Genomic DNA, 27449 nt, shown 5'->3' on the forward strand with positions numbered 1-27449 from the left:
GACCTATAGGTAGGAGTGTCTAAAAGAGTGATCAGGGAGTGAACTCAGTGTTTAAGAACTCCAGCAGCACTGCTACACCTGATCCACTCACTGTACCAGCACAACACACACTAATACCCCACTACCACCACCATGTCAGTGTTAATCACTGCAGGGCTGAGAATGAATGACCCATCACCCAAATTATACTTGCTCTGTGATGGTCTCTCCTGTGGGGTTCTGAATAGTAAATAACAGGGTAAAAGGGGGGTAATAAAATATGCAGATACAGAAAATGGTACAGGACTACAGTCTGTAATTACTGAACTACAAATGTTGGCACCAATATGCTCAGTAAAGCTGAAATGGATAATAAAATGGGTAATAATCGATGTATGAGCTCTACAAATGGGGTTGATCATAAAAAATCAGAGCTGGCTTTGTAGCGTGTAACCTAAACCCAAACACAGCTAAGCAAGACTAACATAATGACAGGAAATATACAAATGCCTACAGTGTTTTTTTTTCACTCTTCCTTCCTCTTTACTTCCATCCATCCATCCTCAGTCATGCCATTAAGCCACTTCCTGTGTGAGCTAAGGGGAAGTGTTAAAAAAAAAGAAAACAGAAAAGAAAAGCCAACTTCAAAACCGAGCGAGAGAAGGTGATGAGCTTTCGGAAAAAAAAACTCATGGTCTTCCTTTACTAATTAGCTTTGGAAACAAGCTGGAAAATGTGAAAAGGGAAAGAAATAAAAGTTGCGGGACAAATGGAAAAGAGGCATTTCTTTTTTCATGCTTTTTAAGCCAAATGCAATTTCAACATCTGTGCCAATTTGTCGGGGCCATATAAATGTGTTTATTACCTGGCAAGTTTTGAGAATAAACCCAAGCAGATTTGTTGGGAACTATCAAAATTATTTCTAGCAACATTCAGCCAAGTGTTATCTTCGAGGACTTTTTGGGAACACCCACACCTGTATATGTGGTGAGGTGTTATCTGGTGAAGGAAGCTGAACAGGTTATTCAGCAATGTGACCTGAACTACTGACTAGTTGGAGTAAGGCCTAATTGTGTTTGCTAGAGGGATGGTATATATTCTATTTTCAAAGTTGTGCGAAGACCATTCTACCATTCCTGGATTCACAGTGTCAGGTGTGTGCTGGAAATACCCTTTCCCTGTGTAAATTACATTACATTACATTACATTACATTTGACGCTTTTGTCCAAAGTGACTTACAATAGTGAAGTACAAAAGTAATAGAAGGTAAAAACATCTTTAGATAGGGCCTAAAGGAGGTCAGAGGGAAATAATGGGATAGAGGAGTGAAGGAGAGGAAGAAGGAAATGAGGTTAGGAGTAGTTAGTGTGTTAGAGGTGTTAAGAGAGTAAGTGCTCTTTGAAGAGCTCTGTCTTCAGGAGTTTATTAAAGATAGTGAGGGACGCTCCTGATCTGGTAGTGAAAGGTAGTTAGTAGTTAGGTAGTTATTCACCTAGTCAAGAGTAGCACTGCTGAGGTAAATGTATGAGTAAAATTGCACTGCTTAAGTAAATGTATGATTAAAATGGTACTACTGAGGTACAGTAGTTACATGTATTGTCCTTTGTTGGTATTTCTAATGGATTTCTAATTAAGTGTTCAATAAATATGTTTTAAATTGTACGTTTGTAATTGCTAGTGGGTTTAAAAAGCACAGGACAAGAAATTATTATTCATTTAAAGGGAAAAAAGGGCAAATTCAATGAAATCATGCAAAAAGAAAATCTATTTGGTACTCTGCCAGGTTTCCTTTTCTGCCAAAAACTTTTATTTTGGACTTTGGACTATGAAAACTGACCTCTATTGGTGTAACAGTCAAATTTTAAACAGCACAGAAGCTATTAAGTAACCATTATTGTCTAGTAGACTTTCTGGGTGCACTGAGGCAGCGTGGGTAAAAATAGTTTTCTGTGTTTATGAAGTCAGGCTCTGCTCAGATGGAAGGTGCTCATTTAGAGAGAGTGATGTTCAGAGCTCGCACAGAGCTGTAAATGATACATCCTTGCTGAAAAGGGTAAATGATGGAAATCAGTGTATGGAGTGTTGATTTATTATCACACCAGTGCTCCCATTGAGAATATCTAAAAGGCTTTATGATGCTCTTGCTGGTGAATATGACACACAATCATTAAAATAAACAACCTAATGTGTTGTCGTTACTCCTTCTGATTGATGTTTATAGCAGACGACATTCTCACAAGGAAAATCTGGAAGCAGCAGTTTCAGTTTGTATTGAAATAAATCTGACGGGTTCACAGGAACAGACACAGACTAATATCTGTATATATCCCACAGTATATCAATATAGCCTATGATACAGTATGTTCATACCATGCAGATGAAATTAAATGAAAGTTTTTCTACCTAAACACATTACAGAATTTCATACATGTTCTAATATTATACATGCGTTATGTTTATTAACTTATTAAATCCTGATTTCTCTGGACTCATAGGCGTCTGGGAACTGTGTATTGTGGTAAGACAAACATGTCTTTTTTTTTTTTTTTTGGATGAAATGGACATTATTTTCAGCAACTAGTCCAAAAGCCAAAGTCTGTCATGGTAGAGGGTTGTGCGTCAGTACAATTCGGAAAGCTAATTTACAAGAAACACTTTTTTTTAACTATTACTATTCCTACTATTTCTATTTTCCAACCTTTTTAGATTTGGGCTTGTAAATTGCAGCCAAACAAAACAGGGATGTCCACGAGCCGATCATGTGATTGGAAATCGGGGCCGAATAGCGTCATTTTCAAATGATCAGAATCAAGTGTAAAAGATCCGGATCAATTGATTTATCAGAAAGATTATGTTTAAACAATACATGCAGCTACAGTAGTGTTTATTTCCTCCAACAAAGCTCTCATTTAAACTCAGCAACAAAGAAACTTGTTAAAATATTGAAATTTGCATCAAAACTACCCTGAGATATTATTATACACTAAAAAAGTCTAGTCTAAGGGTTCTTTCACACCTGAAAGTCCAGACCGTGGTTCGAACCAAGATTCATGTGTTTGCTACATTGTATATATTTGGTTTTCTTATTTTTGTTTTCACACTGCAGTTTAAGGAGCGCACCAAAGACCTTTGTGTGATACTCCTACATTCTTTTATCATCACTTACGTATCGATGCGTTTTCCTTAACTTGATGATGATTGACGACGTCCAAACGAGGCAGGTGTGAAAGCATCCTAAATCTAATTTTTTTCAAATATTATAATTATAACTGGACTCAGCAGATACTCAAAATCAAATGACTTTGGGGAAAAAACTGTGATCGGGACACGTCTTAAAAAAAGCTGCAGAGCCCCTAAGGTTACATTGTGTTAAAAGAAAAAAAAAAGTAATGCGTGGCCATGACTTTTCAAGGCGTGGGAACGAGATCCTAATGCATGGTAACAAGATAATTGAATTGATAAGTGAATGAGATAATTAAGTTGTGGCCAAAATTTATTAGGGCGTGGGAATGAGACCAGTAAATTGTTGCCAGAGAATAATAAAGCTTGTTTTTCCTTAAAGAAATTATCATAAAAAAGACTAAATATTACATTAAAGCTCCAATCCAGGAATAATATTTTGTAAGTAAATGAAGAGTGAATTGGTTTCTTTTTTTATTTTTAGCTGGTAATAAATTATGGTAATATTTTGGAATCTCCTGCAGTCAGACATGATATAATTAAAGTAAAAGACACTTTGTCCGCATACTAAAAGCTGACGGGCTCAGACGCAGACATATTGTGAACAAACCCCAGAGAGCTGCTTGCTTTGTTAGCTGTGAAAGAAAAAGGATCTTGTGACCACGCCTTAATGGCTACAATATAATTAACTCGTTCCCACGCATAAGGCTCTCATTCTTACACCTTAGGATTTCATTCCTACGCCCTATTAAGCCGTGGTTTCGCATATTTTTTTTTTAACATGATGTCACCTTAAGGGCTCCATACAAAGCTTATATAACTATATATAAAAATGGCACTCAGGCAGTTGTTACCAGAATAACAGCTACTTTTTCAAAAATATATCCACCATTTTCATTTAAAAATAAAAAGGAACTGTGGAAATATCAATGCTGCTCACCCAGGGTCACTTCAGCTCACTGAACACAATGTACATCTTTAAATTATTCTGTACAACAGAACTGTTCAACATTTTACTCATGAATAATGAGACACCAGATATTTTTTTCTGACCGACTGAAAGACTAGCGAATATCTTACTCTATTACAGTAATGACTTACAGCTCCCAGACTTATTCTCTCAGATTCTCTCCAGCTGCAGTGTGACTGGCGGCTTGTGAGAGTTGGTTTAATCAGTAGGGTGCTTTAAAAAAAGAAGAAAAAAGCTAAAAAGAAGTGCTACTACACTGTGAACTCAAACAAGGTGAACCACTTGCATTGTCTTTAATCTGTTATCCACTTTCTCTCTCTCTCTCTCTCTCTCTCTAGGAGAGCTGACCACAAGAGTATGACATCACTTGAGCATGATATCCTTTCAAAACCAATCCATCATTCCTCCACAGCTCACTCTCTCTCTCTCTCTTCTTCGTCTCTCTCACAGCTGCAGACATTACAGATTTCTGTTCACAGAACACCTGGTTAAAAACAATCCAGCTCAAAGATAAACAGTACATTAAAAATATTATGGCCACCTTCTTTTTTTACACTTTCTGTCCATCTTATCAGCTCTACTGACCATAGAGGAGCACTTTGAAGCTCTATAATTAGTCTGATTGCTACAGAGCCCTGGAGGGTTCACTAGCGAAAAAAAAAGAAAAAAGTTAAAAAGCAACGGTTTAGTAATATGTACTTTCGGTTTATAAACTGTACCCACAGATTTATAAACTGTATGTCATATCTGGTGCTATAAGCAATCCTGTCTCTTTCACACTCAGCTCTACCTGCCATTTGCAGCCTCCAGACTACATTGCCCAGGATGCACCTCACACTGAAACTACACTTACTCACGATCACATGACACATCACATGCCTCTACCAGTTAGTCACCTGAGTACTAGGCATTTTGGCCTATAAAACGCAACTTATTTTGCACATGTGCTCTGCTGACTATTGATGGTTTTTCTTCATACAACAAATTTCTTTGGCCAGTTTTTTGTATCCCACATTTTTGACCGTGCTTTGTTCACCGATCTTGATTTTTGCCTGCCTTCTTATATTTCCTGCCTGTGTTAGACCTGTGGACTGTTCACTTCACTGGTATTGTTTGCCCCTGGTGATATATTTTTTCTGACTATCCCTTTGTCTTTCTCTTTATTTAATAAATTCACGTTTTATCTGTATCAGTGCGTGTTTGAGTGCTGTCCAGCCATGACACTGTACCCATGGATTTATAAACTGTACCTTCTGCAGGGTTTTATAATTGCTTGGGCCACCACTACAAAATATACGTAGCAAAAACACTGTATTGTGCTTTCTTGGTTTTTCAACTGAGATATAAAGGGTTCAATACTTTTTTAACTGTAGTTAAAAAAAATGGCATTTTCTTACATTTAAGCAATTTCATTTATTTAAAGGGGGCAACAATGGCAAAATAATTTTACATACATATTAAAAATATATGTTTGCGGTATTCATCCTTTAGCCAGATGATACATTTTGTTTGATCAGATTTTTTTTTCTTTTCGTTGAATCACTAAAAATCTTTTATGATCCCAAAAATGGAGATACAAGTTTTTCTGTCCAACAGAAATGATAAATAACAACGCCACTCACATAGTCATGGAAAGCTTTGGCCTCGCTCGAATGCTCACACGTCTCTCTCCTCTCTGGAGCCGCACAGTAGAGATCCCAAAAAACACTGCGAAAAAGAAGACAAGAAGGTAAACTCTGTATTAATTATCAATCTATTCTCCTACACAAGTATCTATGTAGGTTTATTCTGCTGAATTTGAGCAGCTTACCACCACCAGGAGTGCAGGAACCCAGGCGGCTCGCCCAGCGTGATGTTCTTCTCCCATCGGATCTGCCAGGTCAGACACAAATAAACAGAGAACACTAGAATGAGAGATTAGAATTCAGCTGGAGCAGAAGAATCCTGCTGCTCTGGTTAAAGCTTCAAGCTTACAGCACATAATTAACAGTGGATTATTTATGAACAATTAATGATGTTAAATATGACACAAGGTGACTGTGTGATGTTCGGTAATGCTGTGTTTGTTTAGATGATTTAAATGTTTACATGCATCAAAGCATCAAAATAATAACCGTAATTGGTCAGGATATTCACAGCATTAAAAAAACAAACTAGTATGAACTAAATGAAATAAAATGGTAAAAGCTACATGGTTAGAAGCTAATTTCCAGAGTACACACTTTAAAAGACACAAAAAGAAACAAAAAGACAGGAATTAAAAAATATTACATTAAAACTGGTTCACCACAAGCAAAATCAATGCATTCTTGCATCATTTAAACACAAACATACCCTTGGGAAACCTACCTGAAAAAAAGTGAATGTAATTTCATGAAAAACACTCATTTAGAACTAGCTGGCAGCAACACATTTCAAAAAAGTTGAAATGGGGCAGTTAGAAAAGGCTAGAAAAGTAAGTGGTACTAATAGCAGCATCAAAAAAATCAGAAAAGTGTTCCTTAAAAGTTCCATTTTGAGGACTTTGGATATGCAACCATTTACAGTACATAATATCACCTAAAGGTTCAGTAAATCATATCTGCATATGTATAAAATAGTATATCAAATGCACAAAACAGACAAAAACATCTCTTAAGCACCTCTTAACCATTAATTTTAGATATTTTATTTAGTTCCATTGACACAATGTTCCTTTCAAACATTACTAAAACAATGGGAGTGTGGTACTGTAATAGGATGGTCGGAAGGAGTAGTACAAAGCACACTGATCACTGATGAACTCTGGAGCACTGGCAGCATGAGAAATCACACTCACTCTGTCTGTCAGTCTGATGGATAAGTCTGGGTTTAAACATTATCTGTCTGACTTCAATGGGCCAACTGTAAAGTTTGGTAGAGGAGGGATAATGCTATGTGGTTGTTGTTGTTACAGGGGTTGGTAATACTGTAGGGTGCTTTGAGCCATGAAAATTTACTAGATACTGCAAGCCAGACCCTTTCGTCCAACATCTGTATCTGACCACACAATTGCTCTTTTGGATGAATAGGTGTAAATTCATGGCGTAACATAAATGTAAAAAAATAACGTGAAAAAAATTAACCAGCGTTTTTTAACATTTTGCGTGTGTAAATTAACTTGTAGCAAGACGAGTGAAATCTTCCTAGATTATTAAAAGCTAAAACAGCTGCAATGCAGAGATCAATTCTGTATTATTACCAACTGGTTTTGGAATTGGCTCTTGTATGTGTACTGTGTGGGAGTCCCACATTTTTTTCCCACACAAAAAAACACAGTTTTACACTAACCGCAAATATGGAATCAACTAATATCGAGTTGCTTCTTGCACAGAACGCAGCATCTCGCTCTACCATGCAACTGCTTTCATATTACCCACACAAGCTGCAGACCACAAAAAATCCTCCAGCACCACACACTCCTCGCAGTGAGATCACTGGATGAGCTGGCTGGCTGCGTATTCTCTCCACACAATGATCCAACCACTGCCATAAAGCAGGTGGGTGTGCCGAGTGCCCCTGTTATCTAACGTCATTGTTTGTGCGCGGCTGTGTCGCCACTGCAGAGATACAGACGGGTTATTTTGGGCTCCGGTGCTGCGTGGCCTGGCTGCAACGGCCAGGGTGGCAAAAGACACGAGTCGCAAAGGAAGCAGCACACAATGGCAGGGGATGTCTCAGGATTGTCTTGTTTGTGTCTGAATCACAACATGGCATGGCTGGCTTAGTCGTGGCTGTGTCTGTAATGTAATCTTGTTTTCCCTCTTTCACTGCACCAGCCTCTCTCTCCTTCATTTTAACATTCCTTAGTATGGTGTATCAGTTTACTCTACAGAGGACTGCAATATATTTAAATACTTCTAGATACTTTTAAAAACTTCAACCGACTCATAGGGGTGTAAAAAAAAGAATATATAAAGTACCACTAAAAAGTTGGACACACCATAAATTCAGAAGCTTTTCCTTATTTTATTTATTGAACAAAAATGTGTTAAACCAGAATATGTTTTATATTTTAAATTCTTCACAGTAGCACATCTTGGCTGGATTTTCTCAGTAAGCTTTATGAGGTAGAGTCACCTGGAATAACAGCTTTCAGTTAACAGTCATGCTGAACTTGTCAAGAGTTAACTACTTAAATTTCTTGCCTCTTAATGTGTTTCAGAGCATCAGTTGTAAAGTTGTGAAGAGGTAGAGTTGTTATACAGTGAATAGCTCTATTTGAGCAATGATCTGAATCCATATTATGGCAAGAACTAGTCAACTAATTAAAGGGAAAAAAAATGAAGAACTTTGAAGGTATTCTCAAGTGCAGTCGCCAAAACCATTAAAAATGTTATGATGAAACTGGCACTCATCAGGACAGCCTCAGGAAAGGATGCCAATTGTTACCTCTGTTGTACAGGATAAGAACATGAGAGTTTCCAGCCTGAGAAACCATAAGTTAACAGCACCCCAGATAAGAGCCACCTAAATACTTCACAATATTTTTGGTATTTTGGTTTGTTAAACACTTTTAAGTTAAAAGACTTTAAGACTTTGTTTTATTTAGGACCACATTTCCTGCTATATCTGTCAGATTCCACTGTTTTGATTGGACAGTGAACTTTGATGAACTTGATGCATATGGCTTGTATTTATTTTATTATTTATTTGATTGTGGTACATATCATATCTCCAAACTCTTGCCAATACACATCCCTATTAACTTTGCTGTAAATGTATCATATATTGGTGTAAAAAAGACAGTTTCTATTGAATTGTAAAAGCTGTGCACTGTCACACTTTTGTCTTCCTTTATTTTCCTTTCTTTCAGCACAGAGAAGAGATGCTAGACATTATAAATAATGTCATATCATCATTTTTGTCTAAAGCACAAGTTACAGAGCTGGCTGTGTGTATTTAACATGTCTTTCTTATAAACAGAGCTAGACTGTTTAGCAGGCTCTTTAAGCTGAGTGGCTCTTTTTGCAGATTCTTCAAAGAAGCAGTGATAATGCTCCCTGCTGTCTGGACTATTGTGACTGTGTACAATACAGACCCTGCATGTCAATTGTTACTTGAAATAGACTTAATCCATAGTCTGAATCATCAAGATTATACCTATTCAGTCGCTGCTTAGCTGGCGACAAAGTATGATTATGCCAGCAAGTGTTCGGAAGATGTGCCGCATTTATATAGCGTACGGCATAAATCAATCTATGACATTAAACTTGTCCTTGACGAAGTGTGAACATGAACGCAAGTACTGAGCATGCTCTCTCTCTCTCTCTCTCTCTAATTCTTGCTCGTTCTCCCTCTCCCTGTTCCAGTAAAGACACACTAAATGTCCTGCCAGCTCAGCTCGGTGTTGGAAGTAATTAAATTAGTAGCCGGCAGCGAGGGAAAAGACATAGTGTAACACGGGTCATACATGGGTAAGGTTCTAAGTAGAGCTACACTTCATACCATTTATTAATCTATAATGTGATATTGGCCTTTGCAGTACTGCACAGTAAAATCCACTGTTAAAATTGCAGTGTTAACAATTTCTGACAGCGTTAAACAGCCACAGAGTTGGTGTTATTTTCCCTCAAAGTTAACAACTCCTTACAGTTCTGCCTTCTAATTTTGCCTCTCTCCCAGCATGTTCTGCAGCTGCCATTATTCTTTATTACTTCATATGAGATTTTGTTGTTGTTTGTGCGGTTACATATGTGTGTGTGTGTGTGTGTGTGTGTATTTATGTTGTGTATGTGTTTGTAGGTAAATGCGATTTAATTGTAGTGGTTCCACTGGTGGAACATTATTTGCCCTCTTGGTGTTGGGTTAGAGGGAGAATAAGGGTCTCCATCAGTGCAATACTACTTCAGGAGAGAATCTTATTAACACTGCGGAGAGTTACATACAGTTGAGACTATATGACTCCACACAATATTGAATTAATTCTAAAATATTAAAATGTGACTATATGCAGTTGAATTCAGTTCTTAAAGAGTTCATTTAACACTTAATTTTAACTCACATCCACTTTTAACGATTAGATAAATCAGGTGTGTAAGGAGAAGGGTAGGGTGCCAGGACCAGGCCTGAGAATCAATGTGTTAAAAAGTTAGTAAATTGTTGCTTTCAGACAAAAGCCTGGTATTTCCACAAACAGCAACTTTACAGAAGGAAAAAATGATCTTAAGAGATATTGATGAATGAAGGCCATTAGGAGTCAGCAAATGTGTGTTTAAATGCACATGAACAATAACACACTAGATGTCACTTTAAAATCCATATGAATATACAGTTTTCACAAGATGAAATCATGCTGGCTTTCATCTGCTGCATTGTTGGTTTCTTGATACCTACCTCCGAGAGAAAGGTCTGTGCTGATTTCTGAGCTCCAACATGAAGCAGATATTCATAAACATAGAGGGCTAGCCTGCAGGAGAGACAGGAAGAAAGAAAGAGGAAGAATAAAAACAAGCTCAAAATCACAGTAAAGCACTGAGAACATTCTCCATGATTCAGGGGTTTCAGCAGAACTTTTCTCAAACAACACAGACAGTTCGGCTGCGAGAGCTGAGAGGCTAATATTTGAAACGAGCGAACCCTCAGGTTTGATTAGATCAAAAACACCGTCATCCTTCTGGCTAGGTGAACACATCCTAAGTAGGGCAACAGTTGGGAACCTTCCTGTTGCTTTCATTAAATGATCGTTAACACGGAAAATAAAAGCAGTGCCATTATAAAATAAAACCAAAAAATAAAGTTCCTTAGATGCTTGTAGATTTCGACTTGAATGTGTTTAGATTTATTATGCATTCATGTTTTAGCACAGCTGCTCCAAAGAAATCCCTAATTGTCCCTTAATTAGTGTCATATAAACTCCCTAAAGTGTCTTTGCTGTTTTTAACTAAATCCAATCCAAGTCAATTTTGTTTGAACACAGCAGTTACTTATATTCACAATTATTATGCACAGCTTTAAAAAGGCCAAAATAAATCTTTTAGCAGAGGAAAATAAGAATGTATTAAAAGCTGCATTTGAAAACCTGTAAAAACTCAGTTTTGTGGACTGGGGAATTTAGAGACCTCTCTGATAAGAATGTTTAATTGCACAGAGCATATGGAAGAGTACTTTTAAAATTCTGGTTAATGTAAATGTAATTACTGTGTAAAATTCTGTTTTTTTATCAACTTTATCTTTAAAGAAATGCTCCAGTTCTCATTTGAAAAATATTTTACATCATGTTCAGGTTTTATATATCAGCTGATTCATTGTTTTTTCAATTTTTATTTTGGGAATGTCGTTTCAAATCCTTTTATTTCACATGATTTCTGTAACCCTACAAACCTTCTTGATTTTATTACTTTAATTTTATTTTATTCTTCCGTTGCATTTTTAAATGCTGCAGCCTATGCCATCTGTTGCACCATTTAATGTGGAAAAGAGAAGATTCTAGCAACTAGAATTAACTAATAGTGTTTTTTTTATGTTTGTTATTAAGAAAATGGCAATAAAACATTAAAACTACACATTAAACTTTGGCAATATTATTATTATCTCATTTCTAACAAGGAAAATACTCAAATTTGTGTTTTTTTTGGTTGCTTGTGCCACTGCGGTAGCTCTTTTGATGTTCAGATTTGAGTATATCGGACTGTAGCCTGGGCGTTTACAGTGTTAAAACAAACTATGTAGGACGAACCGCTAGCTGATAGCACCCTGGGTTACCAAAACACTCAGGGTTCCTAAGTGTAGCGGGTAAGGTGGCATTTGCTAGCGCTAACAGCCACTGGCCAGTGCTGCTAATCGCGGCTAGCGCTCACCCTTGGATAAATGCTGGAATTCTAAACTTACTGTACAGAAACCGAAGTGCTTTACTCACCAAAATAAACAGTTTTCAGGAGAGAAATCTGTGTAGATAAACATGCAGCGCTCGTTTGACTTTACAGGAAAAGGTTTTATTTAAGAATTAGCTTTGTTTACTTAGGTGCCCCTCCAGCGGTGAGACCTGCTGAATTAAATAGAAAACATGGCGACACCCTTATTCACTTCAACTAGGCATTCTTTTAATCGTTTAAAGTTCCTTATAATCCGATGCACCTTATAGTCTGTAAAATAAAGTGGTTTGCTACTAAGCTAATTAGCCCAAATTATAATATATTTACCTCACACTGCTTTTGAATTCACCTGTAAAATAGTCTTAGAAAAGCTCTGCTTATCCTGTTTCCTTCCTTGCAAATAGCTAACATCCCACTAAACATTAGACGTCTTATGGACGTGAAGATCATGTCTATATTGCGTCGGTCGGTCCAAGACCAATTCTGTACGTCTACACGACGTGCAAACTAGGTCCGCTATTTGGACGTCTAACTATGACCCCACTTGGACGTCAATATGCAGTTAAACATTTGAACGTCGGACTAGGTCACTTTTTTGGACGTCATGGGGACGTCTAATACAGGTGCAGGAAATTAACATTATTTAAGAATATATTTATTTTTAAATGTATGTCAAAATTGTTGTTATCAATATTGTTAATCACTATGAATATAGATTATTTATGATTAAGCATCATTTATTTCTAATTATTTATTTGAGTATTATATTTTTTATCTATTTAATTAATTAATGAATGTAGGTATTTATTTACGTATGTTTTTATTTTTATTTGGAAATGCAATTTATGTGGAAAATTGTTAAGTTGATTTCAACCAGTCAACGCTACTCTGATTTGCTGAGACCGCACGTCATCATAAACTCCACTCTGATATGCCGAGGCAAAACACGCTAAACATTTTTTGGCTGCTGCAGTAGCTCAGCTCAGCTCAGCTCATTCAGTTCAGCTCGCTCAGCTCAGCTCCGCTCCGGACCGGACTCAGCTGCCAAGCTATAAGGTAAGACGATATGTATAAGTTAATGTATTTGTAGTGTTAGTTGTTTTAGCTCTGTGGTCTTAAATCATCTGAACCTGCTGGCGTTGCCTCTCTTCCCAGGCAGTTAGCTAACTAGCTAGCTAGCTAACGATAGCTAAACAGTGGCCATAGTTAAAATGGAATTGGAATTACTTTTGAGAACGACCCTAATGCAAATAATATTTACTGTAACCGAAGCTTTAACGTAGAAGCATTGTCCGGTCATTAAGTCAATGCACTAACCAGAGCTAGGCTGATAAGCCAATCTAAGCTAAATCAAAGAACCGTCTTTGGCTAAATTCGCTAAGCTAGCGTTAAGTTATATAAGTTTGTGGCACCCACAATTAACCTAGGCAACTGGGGGCAATATCAAGTGCATTTTGAATAGCCTGAAGAAGTAAGTTTATGTTAATATTACATAAATAAGGCAATTTAAAATAGTTTGTTGTGGGAAAAAAAAATATTAAAATACCTTAATATGATGTGTGAGAATTAAAACGGCACGATAATTCTCATCAGGTGTTAAATGTGTATTCCCGCCTTTAGCTTAGCGTTAGCGTAGCGTTAGCGTAGCGTTAGCTAAGCCATAGCATGAAGAAGTAAGTTTATGTGAATATTACATAAATAAGGCAATTTAAAATAGTTTGTTGTGGGAAAAAAAAAATATTAAAATAGCTTAATATGATGTGTGAGAATTAAAACGGCACGATAATTCTCATCAGGTGTTAAATGTGTATTCCCGCCTTTAGCTTAGCGTTAGCTTAGCGTTAGCGTAGCGTTAGCTAAGCCATAGCATGAAGAAGTAAGTTTATGTGAATATTACATAAATAAGGCAATTTAAAATAGTTTGTTGTGGGAAAAAAATAATTAAAATAGCTTAATATGATGTGTGAGAATTAAAACAGCACGATAATTCTGGTCAGGTGTTAAATGTGTATTCCCGCCTTTAGCTTAGCGTTAGCTAAGCCATAGTGTGAAGAAGTAAGTTTATGTGAATATTACATAAATAAGGCAATTTAAAATAGTTTGTTGTGGGGGAAAAAAAATATTAAAATAGCTTAATATGATGTGTGAGAATTAAAACAGCACGATAATTCTCGTCAGGTGTTAAATGTGTATTCCCGCCGTTAGCTTAGCGTTAGCTAAGCCATAGTGTGAAGAAGTAAGTTTATGTAAATATTACATAAATAAGGCAATTTAAAATAGTTTGTTGTGGGACAAAAATAAATGGCCATCTTCAACATTTTCTGAGATTTCTAATTTGTCTTTTTCTACTTGTGCAGATGGAGTCATGAAATGTGACGGGACAGCCACCGAGGACTTCATACTTCGGAGCATCTCAAACATGCACCACAAAGACGTGGAGGACACACCGCTGTCTCTCAGGACCTAGAATCTTAATGAAAGTATAATGATGTTAAGGGAAGGTGTAATGGAAAGGTGTAATGTAAAGTTGTAATGGTGTTAAGGGAAGGTGTAGTGGAAAGGTGTGATAGTGTTGAGGGAAGGTGTAATAGTGTTGAGGGAAGGGGTAATGTTAAAGGTGTAATAGTGTTAAGGGAAGGTATAATATTGTTAAGGGAAGGTGTAATGCAGGGGTCTCAAACTCATATTTGCCGAGGGCCACATTGACATATTGGCTGTCCTCTGAGGGCCAGATGTAACTTATAAATATAAGAAAATGTAACCAGATGTAATATAAAATGAATGTAATTACTCCTTAATGTTAAATAACTCTCAATATACTATTTATTCAATCAAATATTACAGTTGCATGGAAAAATGTTTGCTTGTTGCTCTATTAACATAAATCCTTTTAATTTGTCATGTTATGAAATCCAAAAACTCCATCAATCAAGAACCAAACTATTCAAGTGAATAGAAATTACATCAAGTACAAGTTATATTAACTTTGATCAAAACGTTTGATACTGAAATAAGGCTTAATAAATATAAAATCAAAAATTGTGAGCTGTGACAGATTTAGCATTTCCTCAGATTTAGCAGTTCCTCATCCAACCACTAGTCGGAGCTGCAGCTGCAGCACCACAAGCCCGCAGTCTTTGCTTAGTCAGAGCTACAGCCCAGCCACGGGCTACAGGACTCAGCTGAGCCAGTCTGGAGCGTTTTGAAAATTTTTAAGTTCTTCTGTGTATGAAATAAAATAACCCCACTAACCGGATAATACAGCTCTCTACAGTTCATCTTTCAGCCCAAGCAGCTAACAGCAGCCGTTTAGAGCAGCGTCACGGAGGCACTGCTGGGATTACATTATAAACAGGTCAGTTAGCGCGCTGCTAACCTCAGGATGTTTATAACTACGGAGTTTAGTGGACACACCACGGCTGCAAGGTTAGACTGTTGAAGGCTACTGAAGACTACTAAAGCAGGCAACGCAGCGTAAAAAAAAAACACACACACACACACCAAAATACAAGTTAAGATAAAATATGAAAACGAACATAATAAAGCATAAATAATTAAATTGAATTGCGGGCCAGATGTATGTTTATTTTGTTAACCCGTGAGGGGCCGTATGAAACCGCGTGGGCCGGTACTTTGAGACCCCTGGTGTAATGTAAAGGTATAATAGTGTTGAGGGAAGGTATAATATTGTTAAGGGAAGGTGTAATGTTAAAGGTGTAATAGTTTTGAGGGAAGGTGTAATAGTGTTGAGGGAAGGTATAATATTGTTAAGGGAAGGTGTAATGTAAAGCTGTAATAGTTTTAAGGGAAGGTAAATGTTTAGTGAAATTGTTATGGTGTGAATCTAAGGTGTATGTTATGTTGATGTAAAATAAAGGCATTAACCCCAAATGAGATTTACTCATTATGTTTATTATTATATTAATGTTTCCCCAAACAGAAAGGGTCAATTTAAAATCAACAGTGGTAAGATGGGGGTAATTAATTTATTCCTTGCTTTTACTGGTTCTTTGCAGGTTGACATGTTTTGGAAAAAGTGAGAGGGTTGAAATTCAATTTATTTGTAAAGCATATTGTGTATAACTGTTCCAGTAATTGTTTGGCTTAGCTTTGTATGCGTTTCCAGTTAACTGCTGAAGCTGGAACAATGGAACAGTTGCCACCGTCTGAAATGGCACTACAGTTATGCAGGGAGCCTCAAAGTAGTTGGTCTATAAAAACGTATACATGTAAATTTCACGTAGAAAAGACGTCCACAACGACTTAATTTAAACTAGAATTAGCCCTTATCCGGAGGTCTGGGGGACGTCAATACTGGACGTGCAGAAGACGTCAGAAAAAAGACGTCGTCTGGCGTCACAGTCTGCACCTTCAGGAGACCAAAATTGGACGTGCAAAAATGACCTAGAAAAGACGTCGTTTCAACGTCTCTTTGTTTAGTGGGATACTGCTAGCAATAAAAACAGACCAAAATTCATATCATAGTAGCTATAGCAACCATCTTGAAGCCTGAATTTCTGCCTCCTGTATCGGCAGCCATGTGGATAGAGTCTTTGCTCACACCCACAGCTAACGCACTGCTGACAGAACACAGCAGCATCCCAGCTAATTTCTAGCTTAAGCTGTACCTTATTGCCAGAATTATTATGTTCATAAATTATTCTGCAGTAGCTCATAATAAGCTCGTCCCTGACTCATCTTCTCCCCAGGCATGGTAACTTCTGCCTGGGGTTTATAAGCATGTTTTGCGTCGGCCTGGTCTGCCCACTGAGCCAAATGTACTGAAAATATTTCTCCACAGACTTTAAAAAGAAGCTTTTGCTTGTATTCAGAACACACTGGCTTCGTCTCTGTAAGCATCTGCAAGATCCGGAGACTTACAAGAAAAAAAAGCCTCCCAAAAATTCATGAAAAATAAAACAGGGCAAAAATAAATGTACCGGAACCAAAGGGAAGAAGTATTCACAGGAGGAGGCATTTCATGTGAGAGAGGATGGTGCAGAGGTTGGAATAATGATAGCAGGGTTTTATGGAAACCAAGATGAAAGACAGCCGGTGTTGAGGGAGGAGAACGGGCGGCTGGAAAGAAGGGGGATGGGGGAGTGAGGGGGTCTCAGGCAGAACTCAACAATTAATACTCCAGAGATTCTGTCAAACCTTTAAATTTGAGCAGGGAAGCATCTAGCAGAGAAAAGAGAGAGCGAGAAAGAGAGAGAGCAAAAGAGAGAGAGCGAGAGAGAGACTTCCCTGCTGAACAAAAGCCAAAGGCTACGAAGCGGAACAGGCGAGGAAGCTAGACTAGCTTTAATGTAAGACAAGATAAACATTTCAGAATCACTGGACCACAAAATAAAAAGGAAGAGAGGTGCTCAGAAATGCTATAATGCTTAATAACTCTCTCCATAGCAGTATTTAAACCTGGAATATACTCTCACAGTGGAAAAGTACACCAAAATATCTGAATCTTTTATCAGCGTTTAAAAGAATGGATCACTGTGAGAGAATTATAACCTCTTTACTTAAAAGTTAAAGTGATTTTTCAGCTTAGTTCAAATGTTGGTGTCTAACATTAGCTTTGTATGAGCTTGAGATTTGCACTGGAGATCCAATGTTAGCTAACTAACGTAGCTAATAATAATTATGTTTGTGGATGCTTAACCAGAGATTTTATTAATAAGGAGACCAACCGCTGACTGCAATATTAATGGGAGTTCTCGTAACATGGCGTAATCATGGTGTTAGTGCCCTTCAACAAAAAATGATAGTTGGCAAGCCCCCTTGCTGTGGAGATCTGCGCAGGTGCATGTAACCATAAAAAGCCGAAACACCAAATACTATGTCTCTCCTCATTCAAACAGATGGAAGGTCATTTTTGCAGTACTGTAAATAACTGGCTGGTTGCATTGCAAAGAAGCCTTATGTTTACCATGTTTAGAAGCATCTTTAGCTTTGCTGGACTTGGAAGCATCCAGGCTGGACCCTACTTGCTTTTCAAAAAGACAATGTAAAACAACATGCTGCAGGTACAAATGAACCTTTTGCCACCATGCCTATTGCCAGGCGTGGGCCACTAATTTCTCTGGGAAGAGTTGGGGAGATGTGATAGTGATAATTTAACACCCTGAACTCAAAGTCAATGTCTTGTTGAGTTGAGTATAATAAAATATTCAAAGCAATATTCCAAAATCTAGTAAAAAACCTTTCCATTACAGCAGAAGCAGTTACTCCAACAAAAGCAGAATAATTCTTTTTTATTACCCTTTTATTACCTTTTATTTTTGATGAAACTATGAATGAGCCCAAGTGAAATGTGTCCCAATATGTTTGTCCATATAGTGTATTTTATTTAGCAGATTTAAGAGGCAGCTTTTATGTTTTACCATCAGCAAACCTCAACAATTCTGACTAAGTAATGTCCTCTAAATTATCAAACTGTTGTTGTTTGAATTGTTTACATCTTTATCTTTTTTTTTTAATTGTGATATATGCTGTTTCTTGTGTAACAACTTTGATACAATCTGAGGAAAGCATACAACATACAGTACAGTAATTTTTAATCAGTAATTTTTAAGCTTCTATTTCATGTTAGATACATATCCTCATAGCCCCAGGGCAACAAAAAAGAAGGAGCTAAAATTTTAGCCTGGATTTTAAGATCACCATGACATTAGCACACTATAACACATCTTTCCATTGATCGGTATAGGAGTCTGCTAATCACTTCCCACTTGGCTGCTGTACAGAGCTCTAGAGATGACTGATATAAGCGAAGAAAGGAATGAAACGGGACACTGCTGGAGAGTGAGACCACGTGACACACTCTCATTAAATGGGATGGGGAGCATGGCCTCTTTCGCCAGTAAAATGCATGAAGAAGAAAAAAAAAAAAAGAGCCACCGAATTTGAGAAGAAGGCTGCTCTAAAGGAAATGGCTTTTCTCATGGTTCACTGATTCAGAGTTGGCCAGTAGGAATTAACGGTGTGTTACCGCGATTGCATCATGGTCAAGGGATTTCAGAAATGTGGACACTAGCAACAGCTTTCTGCAAAATAACACAGCACCCAACCATACATCAGAAATAGTTGGGACAGTATGAAAAAAATAAGAAATTAAAGTGTTTATTTTATTTACTTTAACTTTTAAATTATTGCAGGCGGTATGAACTATTGATGCACAATATACTGTCTCAACATCCTTCACCATCACAATATGGCGAATGCATGCAGAATAGTCACATACCAGGATATTAAATTTGAATGAAACACATGATGATATAACTTAATTTACACATGTACCAAAGGCAAGTGTGTGTCATGCCTAATATAAATTATTTTACTATTTTTACAATTTTTAACACAATGCATTACTAATATTATTGATTACTGACTTCTAGAAAAATGCAGCCCTGGTAACTAGGGGTGGGACAAAATATCTACATGGCGATTAGGGGTGGGTGATATGGCCCTAAAATAATATCACAATATTTCATGGTATTTTCGCTATATCGATACTCTTGGCGATATGACCAAACACTGAATAAAAAAAAAATAAAAAATGCACTACTGCAACAAAACAAAACTTACATTTTATTATTGTATACGATATGATATTGCCGATCTCTTTCTGATTAAAAATACAAGAATTTGATCAAATTTGTACCAGAATCAATGATTCAGAATGTCATGATACTAATAATAATGCACTCCAAAAATCTCCATATATCCAGGATTAAAGTAAAATAAATGATACTGGACAGATATAATCTGTCTCTAGTAGATATAGAATGGGAAATGAGAACAGTGTAAATTTTTCTTTTTCTAAAAACAGCAAAAATGTAGTACCCTGATGTGATTAATTAGGGATGGGTGATATGGCATGATATTCCAGGGTATAATATCGTTTACAATATTCAAAAGTGCTGGCGATATTATCGCGTACGATACGATATGGCACACCCCTAATGGCGATATATTGGATTGTTTTTATTTGCAATAAATTATTGATACCTAGCATCAAATATCAATTTTAGATTTTTTGCATTAATGTATCTTTGTTTTAATAATTCTCTCTGTAAGCTTAGTTTTAAAAGATTTTGGTGTAGTGTAGTTTAGTTTCACCTACACATTTTAACAGCAGCAGAAATAGCCACATTTGGAAGAGTTGCAGCCAGTCTATGTCTGTTAAAGAGATACGAGCAAACTAAACTATGCACTTTGCTGTACATTGTTTCATATTGGTTGTCAACTGTCAAACTGACCCCAATAAATTCCAATTTCTGGTATTTGCTTATTTAGGAGTATCTAATCATCACCAGCAACACAGATGCTGTGAAGTTATTATAGAGGATGATCTTTTGATATAGCCAGTTTACAGAATTACAGTATCGTAATATGTTAGTTATCGTGGGCAATGAATCCTGAAAATATCATATTGCGAGATACCCTATGATTCCCTCCCTGTGTTTTATTAGGTCAACTTAATTTCACTTGTTAATACTTGTTAATATATATCAATTCCAGCATTTAAGGCCTGCAACATATTCTAAAAAAATTTGGATGGGGAATTTAGGGATAGTAAAGAGGCATCAATGCTAGAGCTTAATACTTCTCTAGCCCATATCTGGCATTAGATGTTGAGCCAACAGATTCATGTTTATCCACTCCAAAGAGTCCTATTCTATTGGCAGTACTTCTCTACAGGGACTAGTCAGATTGTGTGTTCAATCTGTGTCAGTATTGGGTGCGACTTAAAGCAACTGATTGCTTTATTAAATGTGGTGTCGACAAACACAACATCAGAGCAGTCTATGGAATTGTACTCTGTCATTACACTCTTTGGTTGTTTCTTAATACCAAAGAAACAATGAACAGACTTGGGTTCTTAGAAAGAATGTTCCTGACAAGTTCCCTTCCAGGAGCAAACTCGCAAGCATACAAGAATGGAGAACACTTTTTGTTATGTGCTATTGTTTTATGTTAAATGATAATTAGGGATGCACAGATGTGTGAATTCTGAGCCAATGACGATATCCGATGTGACACATATGTATATCTACTGATGCCAATGCAAATGCCGATATACACATATATAACTTACAGAGAGACTAGACACCCCAGTATAACTTTTTAACTGTAAAATCAATTCATTTTAAACAATGTCAATCAATTGTAGTAGTTTGGCCAGCATTGTTTGGTCTTTTTCCAGCGTACAATAAACATGTTGCCAAATTTATTTGATATATTGTCCAAATCAACCAAGGCCTAAAAGATATATATATATATATATATATATACATATATATATATTGGCTAACCAGCTTAGATAAAGCTGTAACAGGACAGTATACGAGCCTCACGACTTGACAGAATAAACAATTGTTGCTTGTGTTAAAGGATTTGGCGATATCAACTTTTTTTTTCGTACTGTGTGGAAACATTACCACAGCATACAGTATTATTGACATCAGGGATTTGCTGTTTTCATCCCCTAGGCTACAATACAATCACATTTGGGTTACTGTAAACTTGAAAAATGTTCAAATTTCAGTTTGTATTTGACAGACTAAGTGAACACTGCACACACATTTAAGTCACAACATGTACTAATCAGAGACTTCTCTTAGCTTGTCCTGTGGTGTTGGTTCTAAAGCTCCTTTGCTAAGCTAGCTTTTATTAAAGAGATACAGTTACACAGAGCTCAGTACAGCTGCTTTAACAGATGATAAAAAACTAAGAGAGTGAAGTATGGCTAATTGCTAACACCACAGACTGTTAACACTAGCTAACAAGCTAACCGCTAACAGCACAGACAGTGTTCCAGCTAAATGAGGCTCAAATCACAAACATATTTTGAAGACAAAACCAAATCTGAGAGTTTTAAATATCATTTTGAACTTAAAGACAAACAGGTAAAGTGCCTGATTTTCCACCAGATGTCACTGTGGTGGACGATAATTCAAACAAGTTAACAACAGCTAATTTGATTCAATCTCCCTAAGTCTAGAAAGCCACTTAAATTCAGTAAGCGCCCCCATCCTGTGGCCATCCTAAAAGTGCATGAATGAGCTATTTTGCCCTGTAATAGTGAGATACAGAGCAGAATTTGTCATGTTAGGCGACACACTATTTTTTTATGGTATTAGAGTCATACTACCCAACCCTAATACATTTCTTCATTTTTTTTTTTTTTACAATTGTATATTTTAAAATTTATAAGGTTTGGAGAATTGGAATGCAACTTGGCCAGTGGCAAGAGCATAAGAATGTGTATTTAGAAACTTCATTTTTCCTTCTACCAGTTAGTAATTGTGCCTTTAAAAAAATGTTGGAGAAATTAATTCCTTCACCTCTTAAATCCATGTTAACAGCTGTTAATAAGACTGGCACACAAACTACACTGGAACACACTGGCCTTTATTAAGGCCATGCAGACACCAAAATGTCCCATTAGAGAAGCTCCTCTTCTGTTTTTCCCAATGACTCCCCAAAGTCTTTCTGATACCACATAGACACATATAAAATCTCAAGGTGGGGGGAGCAGGGGGATCTGTGGAGTGTGTTTACCATCAGAACTTCTATGGCAGAGACACAAATGAGAGCTTTCAAAAGCTTTCATGTCCAGAGAGAGACAGAGCAATATATAACAACAACAGGAAGAGACCAAGAAAGATAAACAGAGAGAAAACAAACAAAGAGGAGGACATACTGGGAGAGAGAGGATGGGAGAAAGAGGAAGAGAGAGAGATGGGGAGAATGAGTAATGAGAAGATCTATGAAGGGAAGAGAGAGAGAGACATCAGGACGAGAACAAAAATGGATTGCAACCATGGTGATAAAAAACATTTACAGACAACAGGGAAAAATTCCCTTTCGCAAATGGCAAAACAATTCTCTTCACCTCACCCAGCACTCGCCCTCTGAAATAACACACAGACTCAACTGCAGAGACACGTTACACCAGTAAATGAACATGAACAACAAGATTTTGGGGCTACACATGATGAAAATTCCATTTTTTGTGAACGTGCTAACACTAGCGCTAATGCTAACATTAATGCAAAACGCTGCAGTCCTTCTGGGAGTTCCAACAGGTGATGACTGAAAAACAAAATGCTGCAATTTAATAAAAGGTTGTTGCAATGTTTTGAAAGCTGGTTGTTGTACAGCAAGCTTTTTGAACACAGCACCGGTTCATGTATAAAAAATTAATACATTATTCTACACTGAATTATTTATTAGGAAAATCTTCAATTTATGATGGGAATACAACCACAGAAGCAATGTGTGCAATGTAACTAACCACTGTCCACTTGGAGGACTGCATTGAACACTAGGGGAATTCACTCAGAACAGAGTGTCAATCAATACCTGGGCATACAAATATAGAAATATATTATGTAATTCACCGTATTTCCATGTTTTTGAACTGTGAAAAAAACAGAATCCCCAGAGTAAACCAATGCAGACAAAGGGAAAACGTAAACAACTCCACCCAGAGTGGGACTTGAACCCAAGACCACAGTGCTGAGAAGAAAACTTGCAACACCAGTTTAGATATAGAAATATACATGTTAAAAATGGCAAAGAATGAATTTATTCAGTATTTTAAATAGTTAATTCTAATGCAATAATAATGTAAATAAGTAAAAAAGTAGTTGCCTTTGCATAGGAAAAAAGTATATATTTTGCTTAAATGGTAAAGTGAGCATCATACTGAACAGTAATCTAACAGGTAAGAAGATCCTAACAGTTTCCTCCAGTCAGCCTAGTGTAAGTGGTTTACCTTTTTCCCATGATCCCACGGCTTTACACCAAGCAAATTTACAAATTGGCTTAATCTGATCAGTCCTCCACACTTCACACATCAGCATTGCATTAGCTCTTAGCCTTTCTAGATTGCCTTGCATACATATACTCCCAAAGTATCTTGGGCAATTGGCCTTGAAAGATGTTAACTAATAGTAGAGGCTGGGGGCTTAAATACAGTTAGTCAAAACTGATATGTAACAGTTTTGGGGGTTTTGGATGTAGCTTGTTTTACTTTTTTCTTTACTTTACCAATTATACTGCCAATTACCCAACCCACCCATTAGGACTCTCCCTATCACAACATCAGGAGGGTGAGGACTAGCACATGCCTCCTCCGATACATGTGAATTCAGCCACCGAACTGCTACTGATGCAGCATTGCTGAGTAGCATCACAGCGAACTCAGAGGAAAGTGCAGCAACTCGATTCCGATACATCAGCTCACAGACTCCTTGTGCTGATTAACATCAACCTTTGGAGTGATGTGGGAAGAGAGCACTATCTACCCACCCAGAGAGAGCAATGCCAGTTGTGCTCTCTCAGGGCTCTGGTAGCCGATGGCAAGCTACATGAACAGGATTCGAACCGGCGATCTCCTGATCATAGTGGCAGTGCTTAGCCCGCTGAACCACTTAGAGTTTTACATATGCTAGTTTTTTTTTAAGATTCCAAATATTTAACTTCCATGTTTAGATCTTTTTGTATTTACCTCAGCATAGCACTCTTTTCTGTAGAACTGCCCCTTCTTTAAAATCTGTGTAAAATCAAAATGTGCAGTACTTGAGTCCAAGACCAGCTTTCAAAATGAATACTCATGGTCTAGCGCTTAGAAATCAAAGCTCAGAAAGGTGAAAAAAATCTGCTTATTTATTTATTTTGCTGAAAATATATGAAGCTAACAGATTTAAAATCAGAACCTGCTATGCTGATTGCTCTGTGGTTATGTGTTAATCACTGAGGCTTTTGAAACTGCAACAGCAGCAAGTCGTGCATGAATTTCTGTGCCACTTGCCTCTAGAAAGGTGTAGAAAATACACTCCCACAACATTTCACTCACAAACAGCTGGTGCAAAAGGAGGGAACAAATCTCTTCTCTTCATGGCTGTGCTGTGTGGTTTCTGGTAAACAACAATCTTGGGATATTAGCGTTGGGTTGTAGTCAAAACATTAGATGTGATGCAATCTAGATTATGATTTCAAAAACTGCAATTTGTTAGTATAGCACTGTACATTTATTTGATAGTTAATTAATAATCAGTAAATGTACTTTTTTCTTTTTTTCTGGGAAGAAGACACTGTACTGTACAAAATGATGCATGCATACTCACTGGATAATACCTGACATTTCCCAAATCTGTAATTATTTCAGAACATTGGTTCTAAACTAATAATATTATATATAATATTATATTATAATATATTATATTTTCTCAGCATCTCAAAGAAGTTCTTGAAGGTGCTAAACAATAGATGCTGCTATGACCAAAGTGTATATAAATATATACTCTAAATACAGTATTTTTTAAAATTTTTATGGTTTCACTGTTTTTTTTTTTTACTATTGGGTTTACTTTTTCCCACAAAATTACACAATATATGAAGAAACCAGACAAAAAGAGATACACAAACAAATTTAACACGGCTTCCTTAGCGAAACTACTATTTTTAATAGTTTTATAAACATTATAAATTGACCTACAATACTCAATGTTTAAGTATTCAACAGAGATGTTTCTCAAAAGCTGTATTGCACAAGTAAGACACAAGTTAAATATCCATTTACGATATGTTATTTCTGAAGCCATTATAGGCATTACAGCATTAAAATCAGACACAAATCTGATTTTAAGCGTCTTTCTCCACTTAACAAAAAAAATAAATTCAGTGTGCATTAAAATGATCCCTCAAGCTACAGTATTAATATATTTAAACAGGGCTATAATTACTGCTCTTGAAGATTTTTTTTACACATTGTATCCAGAGTTTAAGGAGTTTTAGTCTCGTGCTGAATAAATTATTTCACACCCATTCGTTTTTTTTCTGAATGAATAATTGCGGTTTGCTGTTGCCAGTATGCTTTTTGGTGGTGCTGTTCTACACAGCACTCTGCAGTGCCTCTAGCAGTATGGCGTAAAAATTATGTAAAAATTGCATACTGGTTTAAATTTCCCCTCCGTTATATTGGATGAACCAGCATATCGCATAGCACTAGATTGTCCCAAATCACACCTCTCAGTTGACCAGGTTTAGGTCGGGGGATTGTGGATTGTGTTTACTACGTAATTCCATGTGTCCCATATTAACATGTTAATTGTTTTGATGTATTTAAGTAGTAATCAACAATGTACAAAATAAAGATTTATGAAAAACATTGAATGAGAAGGTGCATCCAAACTTTTGACTGGTACCGTATATGAAGCTGAAATTTGATCTCCTTATACGAATTTGATGAGGGTAAATAGCACGAACAGGAGCTAATAAAGTAAAACAGGTATATTCAGGCTGCATTATGTTGTGTTGTGGTGCAAATGTGTGAGAGGACAAACCATGAGTTATTGTGCAGCTCAGAGAATGACCAGGGGCTAGCAGACTGATACACAGAGGGCAGTCACATCTGTGTGTGTCACAGTGTTTTTGTCGAGTTACAAAACGAGGGAGAGTGGCTGACTGACAGAGAGCAAAGAGAGAGTAACAGATGAGGGTGAAAAAGACAGACAGATGAATGTGTAGTTTCTAAAGAACAGGGTCATGCTTGCTTTACCTTGGAAGTGCAAATCTGTTTGTATGCTGTAGCAAACAGTACATTACATAGCCTTGTATATTTGAGGAACTGTACAGCAGTGTCCAACAGTAAGCAACAACAAGTACGACAGTAGGTGGCTGGTAACAGCAGTATTGAGCAGAAGTAAGCAGCAAAAAGTGGTCTGCATGCCTTTAAACCATCTAAAAGTGCCACCCTCAATGCTGCCAACATATATGCACCCCTGAACCAAGTTTGTCTGACTAGACTAGTGGTGCATTAGTGATTTTTTTAGCAATGTCAACACATCTGCATCGTTATTGCTGAGTTCAGAAGGTAGATTAGTTTTTATTAACAATGGATAAAATCTCATAACTAACACTCATTACCGATTCCTCTCTCTTTCTCTCCCACTAAGACAACACAGGAAAATGTACACACAGATGCTACTTCTGTTAAAGTAAAAATCTGGTGTGAAATAGACCTGGGGTGTAGTGAAACATGATAACGAGTACACATTTTTTTCAAACAGCCCACCTCCATTCACCCCCAGCATTACAAAATACAGCTCTTTAAGCCAAAGCTCCCAACAGGCTTACATTGCTAGTGATAGGGGTATAGCATTGCCCATGCAAAGAAATCTATATTTTTACACCTGTTGCACGAAATATCTCTAAAATATTCATGCATTTCCACAGAATTCATTTTGCAATCTGTTCCCCTATCCTACTAATTCGTCCGTGCTCATCTATCTAAAGGTACTGTGTGTATAAACAATGTTTTTTAATAAACTATCTGTGCACTTTTATAGTTTTCAGTGTCTCATTTTGAATGTCAGGGCTCTCAAAATTCTACCAACAAAAGTGTGGAGCTACTTCTAGCGTGTTAATGTTGTACAAATAGTGATTTATTTGCATGGGCAAAGCTATGCCCCTATCA

General features: G+C 36.9%; 1 protein-coding gene across 3 annotated transcripts in view; it reads right to left on the minus strand.

The window, feature by feature from the left end:
- ssbp2a (single stranded DNA binding protein 2a) overlaps window positions 1-27449 on the minus strand; it is a 56262-nt gene that overhangs the window by 23046 nt on the left and 5767 nt on the right. For all 3 annotated transcript variants that reach the window (XM_022667554.2, XM_007258307.3, XM_007258306.3), the window contains exons 2-4: window positions 10485-10557; window positions 5941-6002; window positions 5753-5837 (exon numbers count right to left, since the gene is read on the minus strand). In XM_022667554.2, the coding sequence (XP_022523275.2) occupies window positions 5753-5837; window positions 5941-6002; window positions 10485-10557 (220 nt within the window). The remainder of the gene's footprint in view (window positions 1-5752; window positions 5838-5940; window positions 6003-10484; window positions 10558-27449) is intronic.

Source organism: Astyanax mexicanus, chromosome 22 (assembly GCF_023375975.1).
Source record: "Astyanax mexicanus isolate ESR-SI-001 chromosome 22, AstMex3_surface, whole genome shotgun sequence".
NCBI lineage: Eukaryota > Metazoa > Chordata > Actinopteri > Characiformes > Acestrorhamphidae > Astyanax > Astyanax mexicanus.